The sequence below is a fragment of the Eschrichtius robustus genome, chromosome 1 (genome assembly GCF_028021215.1).
Source record: "Eschrichtius robustus isolate mEscRob2 chromosome 1, mEscRob2.pri, whole genome shotgun sequence".
NCBI lineage: Eukaryota > Metazoa > Chordata > Mammalia > Artiodactyla > Eschrichtiidae > Eschrichtius > Eschrichtius robustus.
Window position 1 is genome coordinate 200,039,482 of NC_090824.1, and position 16,976 is coordinate 200,056,457.

General features: G+C 38.5%; 1 protein-coding gene across 3 annotated transcripts in view; it reads left to right on the forward strand.

Moving 5' to 3' along the window:
• Window positions 1-16,976, forward strand: part of MPP7 (MAGUK p55 scaffold protein 7) — a 261,766-nt gene that overhangs the window by 54,721 nt on the left and 190,069 nt on the right. For all 3 annotated transcript variants that reach the window (XM_068539180.1, XM_068539161.1, XM_068539171.1), the window contains exon 2: window positions 716-893. In XM_068539180.1, the coding sequence (XP_068395281.1) occupies window positions 857-893 (37 nt within the window). In that variant the 5' untranslated portion in view covers window positions 716-856. The remainder of the gene's footprint in view (window positions 1-715; window positions 894-16,976) is intronic.

Genomic DNA, 16,976 nt, shown 5'->3' on the forward strand with positions numbered 1-16,976 from the left:
ATGAAGCAAACACTAGAGCCCTTGCTTTTAGTTACTGTACAATAGTGCCTTTACTGCTTATTTTGGGATAAACGTTACTTAAAATAATTATTTAAAAAATTGATATTTTCCAAGATACATCAAAGCTTAGTTTTTACTAAAACAATTTATTTTCATATGGTAGCTTGGATTGTTAGGTTTAGTTTAGATTATCAACAGTTCTGTAAATCTACAATAATATCTTGCTTCAATTCTAGTATTCTGTCAAGGTTGTTTGTAATCTTCAGTTAGAGAACTTGGCAGTTGTCGTATTAGGATGAGTTACTTAGAAAGATTACAGTTAGTTATAAGTTGTTGACAATTTAGAGAATCTCTGCTCTACGTTTAGGAATACAGTTTTGAATTCTAACAGAAGGGAGGAATTTTAGAATGACGTTGGCTTACAAAAGCTTCCTCAAGTTCTCCATCTGTGCAGTCAGTGGTTCTCAAACCAACTGTAAAAATCTTTAAGGAAACCTTGACACATTCACGAAGAACTTTCATGTTTTTAATTAGAAATCCCACGTCGAAATAAAAAACTCTCCCATTTCATATTTGTCTGTGGTCTGTAGAAGAAATTGTGAAGATTGTGATCTCCCTAATAACGTGTTGGAATCAGCATTTTGAATTAGTTACAGAAAGTTGCAATTTAGTAATCTTGCCTCTTCTATTTTTAATGTGTTCCTTTTCTTTGTAGAAACGGACTGCAGGAGACGTAGATCTTGGTAGACAGTGTGGCTGCAGGCCTTGGGGTTGGCACCCCTGCCGCCTTTGAACGGAGCGTGTTGGCAGCTCAGGGCCCAGCTCAGCCTGCATCCTGCATCCTGCATCCTGCATCATGCCCGCGCTGTCCGCAGGCTCGGGGAGCGACACAGGTATGGAGCCCGGGAGGGGCACGTTTCCTCCCATCCTTACACATCGTCCAGCTCACAGTGAAAACCAGCATTGCTTTAAGCGACTGCAGACAGGCTTGTCTTTCTGAAACCAGAGTGAGGGCCATCATGGCCTCAGGATAAACGTTACTGGAGGGCGTGGGCGGACCGCTTTCTCGGGTACTGACGGCTTGTGCTGATGCTTTTGTACTGTGTTGCATTTTGGAGTAATGCCGTACGTTTACATTTCTTTTTTAAAAAATTAAGTATTTTAAAGATACAGAAAAGTGTGGAAAATATGGTACTCATATTACCTATCACTCTACTTTAATCATAGCTATGAATTTTTTTGCCCGTATTTGCTCAGACCTCTCATTTTTTCCCCCCATTTTTCTATTTTCTTTCTGTCCAGAGGTAAAAACTGTTCTGAAGTTGATATATATCATTAAAGAACTCAATTAAAACAAGCACGTTGTTATCAGTTGTAAGACTTAGTGATACTTAAAGATTTCCAAGAAAGGGAAAAAAACTCATGCGTGGATGTATGTGTGAAATCCCCTCTTTCTGACCTGATTTAGAAGGTGGGGTGGGGGTGGTCAGTGCCCCTTTGAAGCCCTTTTCTGGGGTTCCCCCAGAATCAGCACTTTAGAAAAATGTAGATTCCTGGACCCTCCTCAGAATTATTAAAACAGAATGCGAGTGGGGTTGGGAGCTGTAGCTTGCATTTTTAAGACCGCTCAGAGGAGGGGGTGACAGAGTGTGCCTAAAGGGATGGGCTTTGTTGCACTGAGCACACTGAGTTGGTCCCATTAACACCCTTCTGTAGCCAGCGGAGATGTGTCTGATCCTGGACAGTCAGTGGCGCCCTAATTTTTAAAGAGCCGAATCACAAATGTGATTTTGTGTTGTGTTAGGTAACACTGGCCTTCTCGTGTGCGCTATTTGCCCGTATCGTTCTTTGCTATTTCAAGCAGAACCATACTTAACACTTCGGCAAGTTTTTTCTTTTCTTTTTCCATAAAGAATGAGGTTTTTCTACTGTGATTTACACTGAGGATTAGTTTTTCTTAGGAAGTGATTTTGATTTTTTAAATTACATAAAAATCTTTTTTTCTCAAGACGTGAACTTGGAAGCAGCTCCTTTGGACAAAATTTTTTTTTCTTCTCAGTTTTTATATAGTCCCACATTGTGTTCCACTATATAAAACGAATGATTTAAGTTTCCGTAGTGGTTTGGGAAATTATAGATAAAATTTATTTGAACCATATATTTACTACAGTTTATGTAGTAAATAAGTTTTCTGCCTTGCCGTTCGCCGAAAAATGCCTTAGTTTAATTGAATGCAAAATATTGTTGATTACACCTAACATGGGGAATGATTAAAGTGGCAGTTTAGGCGTCAGTCGTGAAAAATACCGTAGGCTGTTTAGAATGGAAAAAGGACTCTAGCACGCATAGCTGGCCCGCTTGGTGCAAATCTGAAATACTGGTGCGACTCACTCCCGGCTTTGCGCTAGTTTTTGACCAGTGTGTCCCAATAAGGTTTGAGTTCGGCAGGGGAGATTGTTTTAAGAGTCACTGCATTCAGGGGGGCCCCAGGGTGTGGGCACCCATCAGATGCTGCGTTCCCTTGTCCTTCCTTGTAGACCAGATGCCATCGATCAGTCAAGGGTCACTGTTACTGTCAGCAACGTTGCTTAGCGATGGTCTCCAGGGGAACAGCGTTAGCAGAGCTGAAGGGCGGACCTCACGCAGCGGGAGAGGGTGCGACTCCCCAGTGCATGCATGGTGCTCACATGGGGAAGTGCTTGCTGTGTAAACTTCCACCACTTCCTCTTCCTCTGAGAGCAAACAGTTAGTTACACGAGTAATGCATAAAACTGCACAGATAGAAAAAGGAAAGAAACCCTTCCTACCCGCTCTTCCCCTTCCCCCAGTCTCCTTTCCTTTCTCAGTTTGATGAGTGTCCTGCAAGAATTTTCTGGACGTTAAACACTTACGTGCCTTCGTAAGTAAATGTGTATGTACATAAGTATATTGTTTTGTCTTTTTTCCTTACTTTTTAATCACAGATTCTGTCATACTCTATGGATTGTTCTGTGACTTTCTTTCTACACCAAGTAATGTCTCGAAGAGGTATTTCTATGATACGTGTGTGTGCATACATCTGTATATATAGATAAACATAGATCCTCCAAATTCTCTTCAACTAATGCATAGTTTTCCATTGTGTCACATTACACTGTGTAATGAACCAGACTACTCTTAATGAAAGCCCTGGCTTTGTTCCTTTTGTAATATTTCAGGAGAAAAGATGTACATATTTAATGGATGTTGTCAAATTGTCCTCCAGAGGTGTTAAACCACTTAACAATCCATGGACAGTATATTAAAAATCGTTTCCCCCATGTTCTTGGCAATATTCAATATTATGTCCTTACAACTTTTACCAATCTGATGGGGAAAACATGGTATCTTTTTTTTTTCGAAAGAGTTACATAGATCTCAAGTTTTATTCAGTTAATAAAAAGTAGTTGTTGAATATTTATAATGTGCTAGGCACTACTTTTCTTTCTTTTTTTTTTTAATCAGTCATCAATTTTATACACATCATTGTATACATGTCAATCCCAGTCGCCCAATTCAGCACACCACCATCCCCACCCCACCGCGCTTTTCCCCCCTTGGTGTCCATACGTTTGTTCTCTACATCTGTGTCTCAACTTCTGCCCTGCAAACCGGTTCATCTGTACCACTGAAAATGTGGTATCTTAAGTGTGAAATTTGCACTACTACCAACATTGAGCACATTTCCCTTTGTTTAATGGCCATTATTCCTCTGTGATTTGTTTGTTCTTATCCTTTCCCCATTATTCTATTGGTTTATCATTTTCTTATTTATCTGCAGTATTTCTTTATTTGTATTTTGTGTATTAACCCTTTGGGTCATTTTAGGTTGAACACCATTTCTTCTGGTCAGTCATTTGTCCTTTCTTTCTTCCTTAAATAGTATCATTTTTAAAATAGAAGTTGAAAACTTTTATATGGACAAATCAATATTTTCTGTGTGGCGAATGCTTTCTTCCTTCTGCTTAAGAAGGTCTTTCCAACCTAAGGCAGGATCGAGAAGATAGTCTCTAAGATCTTCTTTTAATAATTAAAAAATTTTGGGACTTCCCTGGTGGTCCAGTGGTTAAGGCTCCGTGCTCCCAATGCAGGGGGCGCAGGTTCGATCCCTGGTCGGGGAACTAAGATCCTGCATGCCACACGGCGTGGCCTAAAAAAAAAAAAATAATAATAATTAAAAAAATTTGTTTTTACACATTTGGAATTTCAGTCCAACTAGTTTGCATGTGGAATGAGACAGTAATCAAATCTTAACATATTTCCCACGTGAAGAGCCAGTAGTCCCAAAATCACTCACTCAATAGCCCAGCCTTTTTACATAAATGTGTATTGGCCCCTCTCGTGTATACGTCTGTTCTGGGTTTTCTTTCTTAGCTATTATGATCTGGTGATCTTATTTAAAAAAAATCTTTTTTAAATGAACTTTATTTTTAGAGTAATTTTAGATTTAGAGAACGATTATGAAGGTAAGACAGAGAGTTCCAATATACTTTATACTTGTTGCCTTGATTATTAACATCTTACCTCAGTTTGGTATGTTCATTTCAATTAGAAAATCAATACTGATACATTATTATTAGCTAAAATCTATACTTTATTCAGATTTTCTTAGTTTTCCGTTAATATCCTTTTTTGGGTCCAGGGTCTCACATTATATTTAGTTGACCTTGTCTCATTAGGCTCCTCTTGGCTGTGAAGTTTCCTTAGACTTTCCTTGCGTTTGACGACCTTGACCGTTTTCGAGGGTAGTACTGGTCAGGTGTGTAGTGGAATTCCCTCTGTTGGAATTTGTCTGATGTAAAGTGCCACTGTCGTCATATTGTATAGTAAGGGGACATGCTGGTGACTTGGTTTATGACTGTCGATGCTGATTAAGTGGCTGACGTGATGTTCGCCGCATCTCCCCCCTGGAAAGTGACTCTGTCTGCCCACCCCGTCCCGCTGCGCTCTGGGAAAGGACGTCTGCGTGCCTCTCACATTCGAAGGGAGTGTGTCCTGCTCCCTCTCCTTCAGGGTGACGTACCCCTGTAACTTATTTGGAATACTTTCTCTCTTCTCTCCCATTAATTTATTCAATCCTGTTTCATATCCGTGTGGACTCTTGGACGTTTATTGACACTTCGGGACATAATTCAGTTCTACTTCACTTATTTTGTTGTTCAAATTGTCCCAGCTTTGGGGCCACTGGGAGCTTTTTCAGTTGGTTTCTTTGACGTATCCGTATCCACGGGGGCTTGTTTTAAACGCTTCCTTACTTTGGGCATGACGGGATGCTCTAGGTTAATCTTGCAGTGCCCCATCTAGAATCAGCCGTTTCTCACAGGATCACCAGCTCCTTTTATTAGGGAATGGGATTAGAAACCAAGATCTGGATGATAGGTTTGCACCGTGTTTTTTCTTTTAGGCCCTCTCATCTGACAGAGCAAAGAAATACATGTGTGTACACTGACCTGTGTATATATGCACATACATGAACATTTCTATGTGCAATCATCTGTAAGTATATTAAGCTACATATGAGTTCTTACTGGTGTCTCCAACTCGAATGCACAGGAAATGGATCATTTTAGCCTCCTTCCCTTGTCTGTAAATTCCCGCTGGCTACCAACCACCCACCGCGCACCATCTGTCTGCTGAATTATTCAGTCCAGTGTGCGTGTGTGGTAGTGTCCAAACTGTTACCTGTCCCTCCTTGGGAAACAGCTTTTATCAACTAGAGAGTTGATCTAGTTTTCGTTCCTGTGATAGTACCATTCTGTTTTTAATCTTATGGAATCGTTCTTTTCCTGCATAGTACCTGTGTTAGTTTTCGTTTTACAAATTCAATAGGTCTGAATTTCACAAATATCGTATAATGTGGAATATAATATATCTACAGAAATGCATATAAAACTTTCATAGTACGGTTGTTTTTTTTTAAACATCTTTATCGAAGTATAATTGCTTTACAATGGTATAGTACAGTTTTAAGAGTGATTATAATGCCAACGTCCACGTGGCCACCACCTGAGGAAAAAAACCTAACCCCTGAGAGCATCCCGTGTGCTTCCGCCGCTCACTGCCTCCCCGGCCGCCATGGCGACGGGCAGCAAAGAAGGTCCTGCCTCACAGTGTACACAAAACGTATGTTTTAAGCATCCCTAGGCACTTTGGTTTAATTTCACCCGTTGTTGAGCTTTATAAATGGAATTCTACCACATGAACTTTTTTTAGGTTAGTGGTGACTATTTAGAATGAGGAAAAAAATAACAAATTACGAATTTTTGAAAGTGGATACATAAAATAAACATTACAGAATCCAGGGGAAAAGCATAATATTTTAGTGAACTGGCTGACATACCTCTATACTTTGTTTTCTTCTTTATTTTTTGGCTGTCTACTTTTTGATTGCCTCTTCCTACGACAGTGATTTTGTAATATTTACTTTAAGAGAAGAGAAAGGCGGTCCAGCCTGCAAAGGAGAAGTGCAGGATACTTGTGTAGACAGTACTCCTGACACACAGTAGCTCTCACTGCAGGTGTGTGGGTTTCCCTGACACCGAGCGGTTCTCTGCGACACCAGCTGGGTGTCCCAGAGCTCGGTTCTGACACACGCTGCCGGTCGCGCAGACCTCGCAGGTTCAGTCCCCGTAAGACGCCCCAACTTCAGATACCAGTTACAAGTAATAGGCCCCCAGGTTGCCCCCAGCTTCTGTCTAGCGTGGCTGCAAAGTGGGGTCCCACAGCCGCCTCCGTGCATTCTGTCCTTTGCTGGAATAGCTCACAGAACTAAGGGAGAGATTTAACTCATCCTGGTCAGGTTACTGTGTAATAAAAGACAGGATAAAGGATACAGATGAGGAGACGCGTAGGGTGAGGTCTGGAAGGGTCCAGAGGTCAGGAGGCTCCGTCCCTGTGGAGTTGGGGTCCGTCACCCTCCGGTGTGTAGAAGTGTTCACCGACACAGAAGCTCGCTGAACCCCGCAGTACTGGGATTTTTATGGTGGCTTCATCACATGGACATGACCCATTATTCACTCCACGTTCAGCCCCTTTCCTCCTCCAGGACGTGGGAAAGACCCTGTCACTCCATATCTCTATCTGTTCCTCATGGTGGTCCATATGTAGTGGTAGCTCACGGTAGCTTTAATTTGCACTTCTTGGTTATTTATGAGGTTGAACACATTTTCACGCTGGCCATTTCGATTGTCTCTTCCGTGAAGTACCGATTTAAATCTTTTGCTTATTTTTCAATTGCCTGGTCTTCCGTGTAGGACATTTTTCTGTGTTCTGGATTCCGTCCTTTGTCCGCTTTGCTAGCTGACAGCCGTCTTCTCCTGTTCCGTGGCCTGTCTTCTCATTCTTCTTGCCGCCTACCCTGGTCCACATGCAGAAGTCACACCTTTCAGTGCAACTCCTCACCACGTCCTTTATGGCGAGTGATTTCTGTATTTTATTCATGAACTATTTCCTTATCCTGTGGTCAGGAAGTTATTCTTTTTTCCATTTTGATTTTAATACTCTAGAATAGATTCTTGTGTAAGGTGTGAAGTAGGCTACGGATTAGTTTTTCCCACGTGGATGTCCAGCTGTCCCACCGTGACGTTGTAAAGACTGTCCTTTCTCCCCTGCGCGCAGAGCTGCCGTGTGGGACCTTGATTACAGTGTTGACTGTCAGTGTGACTCTTAGCATCCTCGTTTTTAGTTCTAGATCTCAAAAGGGGTTACTTCAGCTTTTCTTCTTTGTCATGCTCGCTGTAGGTTTGTTTCATATATGCCCTTTATTAGATTAAGGAAGTTTCCTTTTATTCTTAGTTTGCAGAAAACTTTTTAAAAATCACTAGTCATTGAATTTTGTCAAGTGCATTTTTATTTGTTCACTGTAATCATATGATTTGTTTCCTATAAATCTCAATATAGCAAATATCACTGATTTTTGAATGTTAAGCTAACTGGCATTTTAGGGATAAGCCCAATTTACTCCTAATTTATTATCCTTTTCATAGAGCCTGCTGGATTTGGCTTGCTCACATTTTATCTACAGTTTTAATATCTGTGTTTATGAGTGATTTTAGCCTGTAATTTTCCTTTCTCATTCTCCCGTCAGATTTTCACAGTCATGTAGTGTGTTGGAAAGAGTCTTTACTCCTTTTCTCTTCTGTTCATTTGGGTTCATTAGAATACTTCTTTTTATCATTTTAGAGTTCCCCTTAATTATTTTGAAGTTATACACTCTCTTTCTCTATTTTTAGTGGCTACCTTAGAAATTACAAGATGCATCCTTTATTATAAAATCCCCCGTTAATCTGTACCTTTATTATCATCCTGGACAATCCAAAGACCTTACTTAGGACACCTTCACCCTGTATGCTTCCCTCCCCGTTTATATGCTATTGTGTCATGTATTTTAATTCTCTATTAAAAAACAAAAAACAGAACCCAAACCTTGACGATGTCAGCTTCATAACATCTTACAACTTGGCATTTTCATCCAAGATGACTTTTCATCTGCTTAATGTAAAAATCTTTAGAATTTCCACTATTGAAGGTCTGCTGATGTCCAACTGTCTCTGTTGTCATGTCTGACATGCTTTCATCTGCCTTCATTTTGAAAGGTATTCTTACTAAGCATAGAATTCTAGGTTGGCATTATTTTTTCAGTGTACTAAGAACGAGAAGATGAAGAAACGATATCTTTAAAGTTGCTATTTAGAAATCAGCTGTCAGACTCTCTGTTTTAAAGTAATCTATCTTCTTTCTCTGTTTCTAAGATTTTCTTTTTTGATTTGGATATCTATAGTTCTATTCTTGCTGTGTGTCTAGGTAGAATTTCTTTTTTTTCTATTTTGCTTAGAATTCTTTTGGCTTTTTGGATATGTGTTCATGTATTTCGTGAATTCTGGAAAATTTTCGGTTGTTATCTCTTCAGATATTACCTGTATTCCATTCTTTCTCTCATTTCTCTTTCTGTGTGTCAGTGAAATTATGTGTAAGACTTTTTCTGTGTCCCTTGTTTCCCATGTCACTCTTCTGGATTTACCTCTCTTGGCACTCTCATTCTTTTCTCTGAGTAACTCTCACCTGTCTTCCATTTTTAATAATTCTTTCTGGAGCTATATATGATCCCCTTTACATCCCTGCATTAAGTTTTTAATTAATTAAAAAGTCTTTAAAAAATAAGTTGTTTAGTTCTTAAAAATGTTGTTTGCACCATAGATCAGTCTTGTTAGGAAATCTGGCTAACCTTATTTCCAACATCAAAATCACGATGTTTTTATCTTTAAAGTGATAGATTCACGTTCTTTGAGATACTGAGTATATCACTGAGGTACACCACTAAAGGAAGCCATTTGAAATAACAAAAAGGGACTTTATTAGCATTGTCTGTCATGAAGGTATTTTGTTCTCATCTTTCGCTTAAAAGGCTAATGTGATCATTCCCCGCCTTGATTGTTTGTATATTTCATTGTTGACCTTGCTGCTCTTTTCTTCTGATAGTTCCCCAAAAGAAGTATACTCTAGCTTTGAGCTGACCACGTTCATGTTTTCACGGTTCCCTTCCTCAGCAAGTTGAGCTCATTAGGCACGTGGTTGACGGGTAGCTGTTATGTGTGAACAAAAAGCAGTGTGTGAACCCACATTTGGGTACAAGTTTTCTTCTTTTTTGGTAGTAGTGTAGTTCTTTGTGCATAGAGCTTGTGCTCGCTTTAAACTGAATCAGTACACTTATTTCCATCCTCGTCCCTGCTCACAAAATGTTTATGAACTAAGTGAAGAAGTTTCTCTCCAGGTGGTATGGGTTTTTCAGTGTTTAACAGAAAAATCATTACGTGGCATTTTCTCCCAGTGGCTCACAGGTGGAGACTGTGTCTCAGCTTCTGTCCTGCCGGTAGTTTCCTCCAAAGGTACAGTCAGCATGTGCCAGCACGCCTCCATGGTAGCAGTAACTCTTCCACAGTGCATACCTTTGCTGCTACACAGAATCCCACAGAGTCATCTCATGTAGGAATTTTGCCAGGAATTTTCATTCATTGCATGATATTTGTCTTTCATTCTGAGGCTCACTTTATAATCTTTATGGCAATAGTGTGACCTCTCTTTTAGCTGTAAGGAATGCAGTATTTAGTGATGTCTATATAGTTTTGTGTGTTTTTTTCACTTTTAAGTTTTTTTAAATTGAGGTGAAATGTATATGATATAAAATTTGCCATATTAACCATTTTAAATGTACAATTCAGTGGCATTAATTATATTCAAAACGTTGTGCAGACATCACCACTGTCTATTTCCAAAACATTTTCATCACCCCAAACAGAAACTCTGTATCCGTTTAGCAATAACTTCACTTGCCCCCGACTGCCAGCTTTTGACAGTCACCTTTCTACTTTCTGTCCCTCGATTTTGCCTATTTCAGATATTTCCTGTAAGTGGAGTCATGTAATATCTGTCCTTTTGTGACTGACTTACACTACTTAACATAATGTTTACAAGGTACATCCATGTATCAGAACTACATTCCCTTTTATGGTTGAAGAATATTCTTTTGTATGTACAAACTGCATTTTGTTTATCCATTTTTCTGCTGATGGACACTTGAGATGTTTCTACCTTTTGACCATTGTGAATAATGCTGCAATGTAAATTGTTGTTCAAGTATCTGTTTGAACCCCTGATTTCAGTTCTTTTAGGTACGTGCCTAGGAACAGAGTTTCCTGGTAGGATTCTGTGTTTAGCTTTCTGAGGAACCACCAGACTGTTTTCTAGTCTGCACCATTTTATATTTTCACCAGCAATGTATGAGAGTTTATATCCTCATCCATACTTGTTATTTTACATAGTTTTAAAACTATAGTCATCCTAGTAGGGGTGAAGTGATAGCTCATGGTGGTTTCTGTGTGCATTTTCCTAATGACTAATGATGTCGAGCATCTTGTCATGGCTTGTTGGCCATGACCAGTTGACCCTTGAGTGACACAGGTCAGTTTCTTCTTACATCGCTTATGCTTTTGTGCGTTACATCCCCATGTCTTATTCTTTTTTTTTTTAACAAGAGAAAAACAAACATGTTTATTAATATTTGCATCATGAATGTACACGTGGGAGCACCTAATGAGTAACTCAGAAGGGTGATTAGAATTTTGGTTTATCTCAAGCTAAATGGAGGTAAAGGAGTTTGCAGCTTCTGAGCAAGGGAGGCAGTTAAGGGAATGTGACCAGGGAAAGCATGGTAAACAATAATTGCTTATTAAGGTTTGTTATGCATATTTAAGAAGTGCTTTCTCCATTGATAATGATGCCAGAAACTTGGCCTCTGTGCACTGGTGCCGAATTGAATCTTGGAGACAGAGTTTTGGGTGAAGTAGAAAAGAATAGCTTTATTGCTTTGCCAGACAAAGGGGGACACAATGGGCTCATGCTACTCAAAACTATGTGTCCCAACCTGGGAGGATTTTTTTTTTTTTTCTTTTTATAACTGGAAATTTGTACCTTTTTACTCTCTTCACTCATTTTGCCCGCCCTCCACCCCCACCTCTGGCAATCACCAGTCTGTTCTCTGTACCTGTGAGCTGCTTCGTGTTTTGCTGTGTTTAGATTCCACATATAAGTGAGATCATACGGTATTTGTCTTTCTCTGTCTGACGTTTCACTTAGCTTAATACCCTCAAGGTCCATCCATATTGTCACAAATGGCAAGATTTCGTGTTTTTTTTTTTAATGGCTGAATAATATGCCATTGTGTGTGTGTGTGTGTGTGTGTGTGTGTGTGTGTGTGTGTGTGAGACATTTTATCTATTCATCTGTTGATGGATGTTTAGGTTGTTTCCATATCTTGGCTATTGTAAATAATACTGTAATGAACATTGGGGTGCATATATCTTTTTGAGTTAGTGTTTTTTGTTTGCCTTGGGTAAATACCCAGAAGTGGAAATGCTGGATCATATGGTAATTCTATTTTTAATTTTTTTGAAGAACCTCCTTACTGTTCTCCATAGTGGCTCCACCAATTTACAATCCCACCAACAGTGCATGAGGGTTCCCTTTTCTCCACAGCCTTACCAGAACTTGTTATTTCTTATCTTTTTGATAGCCATTGTAACAGGTGTGAGGTGGTATCTCATCGTGGCTTTGATTTGCATTTCTCTAATAATTAACAGTGTTGAACATCTTTTCATGGGCCTGTTGGCCCTCTGTATGTTTTCTTTGGAAAAATGTCTATTCAGATAATCTGCCTTCTTTTTAACCCCTTATAATATATATGATTTGCAAATATTTTTATTTTATAGGTTGCCTTTTGATTTTGTCGATGGCTTCCTTTGGTAAAAACTTTTTAGTTTTATGTAGTCCTGCTTGTTTATTGTTGCTTTTGTTGCCTTTGCTTCTGCTGTCAAATCCAAATAATCATTGCCAAGACCAGTGTCAAAGGAGCTTCCTGCCTATGCTTTCTTCTAGGAGTTTTATGGTTTCAGGTCTTACATTCACATCTTTAATCCATTTTTAGTTAATTTTTTGTGTAAGATAGTGGTCTAGTTTCATTTTTTTTTTTTTTTTTTTTTTGGCCTGTGGCTGTCCAGTTTTTCCAGCACCAGTTATTGACGAGACTCTCCTTTCCCCATTGTATATTCTTAGCTCTTTTGTCATAAATTGAATGACCACAGATGCATGTTTCTCGGCTCTCTAGTCTGTTCAGTTGATCTATGTGTCTGTTTTTATATCCTTACCATACTGTTTTGCTTACTGTAGCTTTGTAATATAGTTTGAAATCAGGGACCATTATGCCTCCACCTTTTTCTTTCTCAAGTTTGCTTTGGCTGTTGCAGTCTTTTGTGGTTCCATACAAATTTTATGACTGTTTGTTCTATTTCTGTGAAAAACGCCTTTGGAATTTTCATAGGGATTGCACTGAATCTGTAGATTTCTTTGGGTAGCATGGACATTTTAACAGTATTAATGCTTCCAAACCTTAAGTGTGGAATATCTTTCCGTTTATTTGTGTTTTTCAGTTTCTTCCATCAGTGTCTTAAAGTTTTCAGTGAACAGGTCTTTCACTTCATCGGTAAAATCTATTTCTAAGTATTTTATTCTTTTTGATGCAGTTGTAAATGGGATTGCTTTCTTAATTTCTCTTTCTGATAGTTTAGTGTATGGAAACACAGTAGATTTCTTTACATGATTTTGTATCCTGAAGCTTTAATGAATTCATTTATTTATTGTAACGTTTTTTTGGTGGAGTCATTAGGGTTTTCTATATATAATATCACATCATCTGCAGAGAGTTACAGTTTTACTTCTTCCTTTTTGGTTTGGATACCTTTTATTTCTTTTCCTTGTCTGATTGCCATGGCTAGGGCTTCCAATACTTTGTTGAATACAAGTGGTGAGAGCGAGCAACCTTGTCCTGCTCCTGATCTTAGAAGAAATGCTTTCAGCTTTTCACCTTTGACTAGGATGTTAGCTCTGGGTTTGTCTTAAATGGCCATTATTGTATTGAGGTGTGTTCCCTTTATACCCACTTTGTTGAGACTTTTTATCAAGAAGGAATGTTGAATCTTGTCACATGCTTTTTCTGCATCTATTGAGATGATCATATGATTTTTATTCTTCATTCTGTAAATGTGGCGTATCACAAATTGATTGATTTGTGGATGCTGAACTATCCTTGCATTCCCGGAATAAATCCCACGTGATTATGATGCATCACCTGTTTAATGTATTGTTGAACTTCGTTTGTTAATATTTTGTTGAGGATTTTTTACAGCTATGTTCATCCGGGATATTAGCTTGTGATTTTCTTTTCTTGTGTTGTCCTTGCCTGGTTGTGATATTAGGGTAATGCAGGCCTTGTAAAATGAGTTTGGAAGTGGTCCCTCTTCTGTTTTTTGGAAGACTTGAGGAGGATTGGCATCGATTCTTCTTTGAATGTTTGCTGTAATTCATCGGTGCAGCCATCTGGTCCTGGGCTTTTGTTTGTTGGGAGGTTTTTGATTACTAATTCAATCTCCTTATTAGTAATGTCTGTTCACATTTTCTGTTTCTTTATGATTCACTCTTGGGTAAGGTGTGTGTTTCTAAGGAATTTACCCATTTCTTCTAGGTTGTCCAGTTTGTTGGTGCATATTGTTTGAAGCAGTCTTTTAATGATCCTTTTGTTTTTGTAGTATCAGTTCTAACAGCTCCTCTTTCATTCTTGATTTATTTATTTGAGTCCTCTCCTTTTTTTTTTCTTGGTGAGTTTGTCAGTTTTATCTTTTCAAAGAACCAGCTCTTGGTTTTATTGATCTTTTTCTTTTTTTTCTCTTGTCTTTAAGTCTCTAATTCATTTACTTCTGCTGTAATCTTTTTAAAATTTCCTTCCTTCTACTAACTTTGGGCTTTGTTCTTTTTCTAGTCCTTGAGTTATAAAGTTTGTTTATCTGAGATTGTTCTTGTTTCTTGAGTTTTAGGCATTTCTATCTATGAAATTCCCTCTTAGAAATGCTTTTGCTACATTACCTAAGTTTTGGTATGTTGTATTTCCATTTTTATTTGTTTCTTGATTTCTCTTTTGATTTCTTCATTGACCCATTAGTTGTTCAGTAACTTTATTTAACCTCCACATATTTGTGAATTTTCCAGGTTTTTCTCTGGTAATTGATTTCTAGTTTCATGCTATTGCAGTAAGAAAAGGTGCTTGATATGATTTCCGTCTTTTTTTAAATTTGTTAAGACTTATCTTGTGACTTAACATATGATAACTTCTGGAAAGTGTTCTGTTTGCACTTGAGAAGAATATATTTGGTTTGGTTTGGTTTGGATGGCATGTTCTGTATATATCTGTTAAGTTCTTCTGCTCTAATGTGTCACTGAAGGCCAATGTTTCCTTATTTATTGGTTTTCTGTTTGGATGAGCTATTCACTGATGTAAGTGGGGTATTAAAGTCCCCTACTATTATTGTGTTGCTGTCTATTTCCTCCTTTAGGTCTGTTAATATTTGCTTTCTCCTATATTGGGTGCATAAGTATTTACAAATGTTATGTCCTCTTGTTGGATTGACACCTTTATCATTATATTATGACCTTTTTTGTCTCTTATTACAGTCTTTGTTTTAAGGTCTATTTTGCCTGATGTAAGTGTAGCTACCCCAGATTTCTTTTTTGGTTTCCATGTGTATGGGATATCTTTTCCATCCGTTCACTTTCAGTTTGGGTGTGTCCTTATGTATGAATTGAGTCTCTTGTAGGTAGCAAATAGCTATTGATAGGTCTTGTATTTTAATCCATTCAGGCAGTCTGTGTTTTTTGATTGGATAATTTAGTCTATGTATATTCAAAGTAGTTATTGATATGAATGTACTTACTGCTATTTTGTTAATTGTTTTTAGGGCTGTTTTGTAGTTCCTCTCTTCCTTTCTTCTTCTCTTGCTCTCTTCTTTTGTGGTTTTATAACTATCTTTAGTGGTATGTTTAGATTCCTTTCTCACTGTCTTTTGTGTATCTCCTATAATTTTTTTCCTTTGTGATAACCATGAGGCTTACATATAACAACTTACATTTATGACAGTATTTTAAGTTAATAACAACTTATGTTTGAATGCATTCTAAGGCCCTACGTTTTTACCTCCTCCACCACTCTTACGTTTTTGGTGTTACACTTTACATCTTTTTATCCTGTGTATCCCTTGACTAGTTATTGTGGTTACAGTTATGTTTACTGCTTTTGTCTTTTAAGCGTCACACTGGCTTTATAAGTGATTAATCCACTACCTTTTCTGTGTATTTACCTTGACCAGTGAGATTGCTACTTTTATATATTTTCTTTTTACTAAGAAGCATCATTTCTTTTCAGCTTAAAGAAGTCCCTTTAACATTTTCTTTTAAGGCCCATTTAGTGGCGATGAACTACTTCTGCTCTTGCTTGTCTGGAAAACTCTTTACCTCTACTTCAGTTCTGAATGGTAACTTTGCCTGGTAGAATATTCATGGTTGGAAGGTTTATTCTTTTAGTGCTTTGACTATATCATGCCACTCCCTCTGGCCTGCAAAGTTTCTGCTGAAAAACCTGCTTATAGTATTATGAGGGTTCTCTTGTACGAAAGGAGTTGTTTTTCTCTCGCTGCTTTTCAGAGTCTCTCCTTGTCTTTAACTTTTGATGTTTTAATTGTAATGTGTCTTGGTGTGGTTCTCTTTGGGTTCACCTTATTTGGACTTCCCTGGGCTTCCTGGACCTGGGTGTTGTTTCCTTCCCCAGGTTAGGGAAGTTTTTCAGTCAGTATTTCTTCAAGTAACTTCTCTGCTGTTTCTCTCTCTCTCCTTCTGGGATCCCTATGTTGTGAACGTTAGTCTGCTTGTTGCTGTGTCATAAGTTACTTAGCTGTCGTTACTTTTTTTCTTCTTTTTTTGATTTTTTTCTTCTTTGAGTTCCTCTCCTCTGTCTTTGAGTTCACTGATCCTTTTTTTTCTGATTCGTGTAGTCTGCTGTTGAATCCCTCTGGTGTCGTTTTTAGTTCAGTTATTTTATTCTTCAGCTCTGTTACTTCTCTGTGGTGTTTTTTGTATTTTCTGTCTCTTTTCTCACTGTGTTCATCACTTCCCCTCCTGAGTTAAGTGAGCATCTTTATCACCACTACGTTTTCCTCTTTATGAGGTAAATTACATACCACTGTTCGTTAAGGTTTTTTCCTTAGGTTTTACCTTACTCTTTCATTTGGGATGTATTCCTCTGTATCTTCGACTTGCTTGACTCTGTGTGGGTTTCTGTGTATTAGATGAAATAGCTACCTTTCCAGGTCGTGAAGGGTTGGCCTTCTGTAGGAGGTGAACCTTGTTTTTCAACCCTGCCCGAACTCTCGCCTCTCAAACCTTTGTGGTTTTCCAGCCTTCCTGTTTTGTTTTTAGTGGCTCCCGGTAGTTGAGGGTGTGCTAAGGCCCGTCATTGTCCCAGAGGAGAGGATCTCAGCACCTAGATTCAGGCTGATTGGAAGCCAGACCCTCAAGCAGCAGCT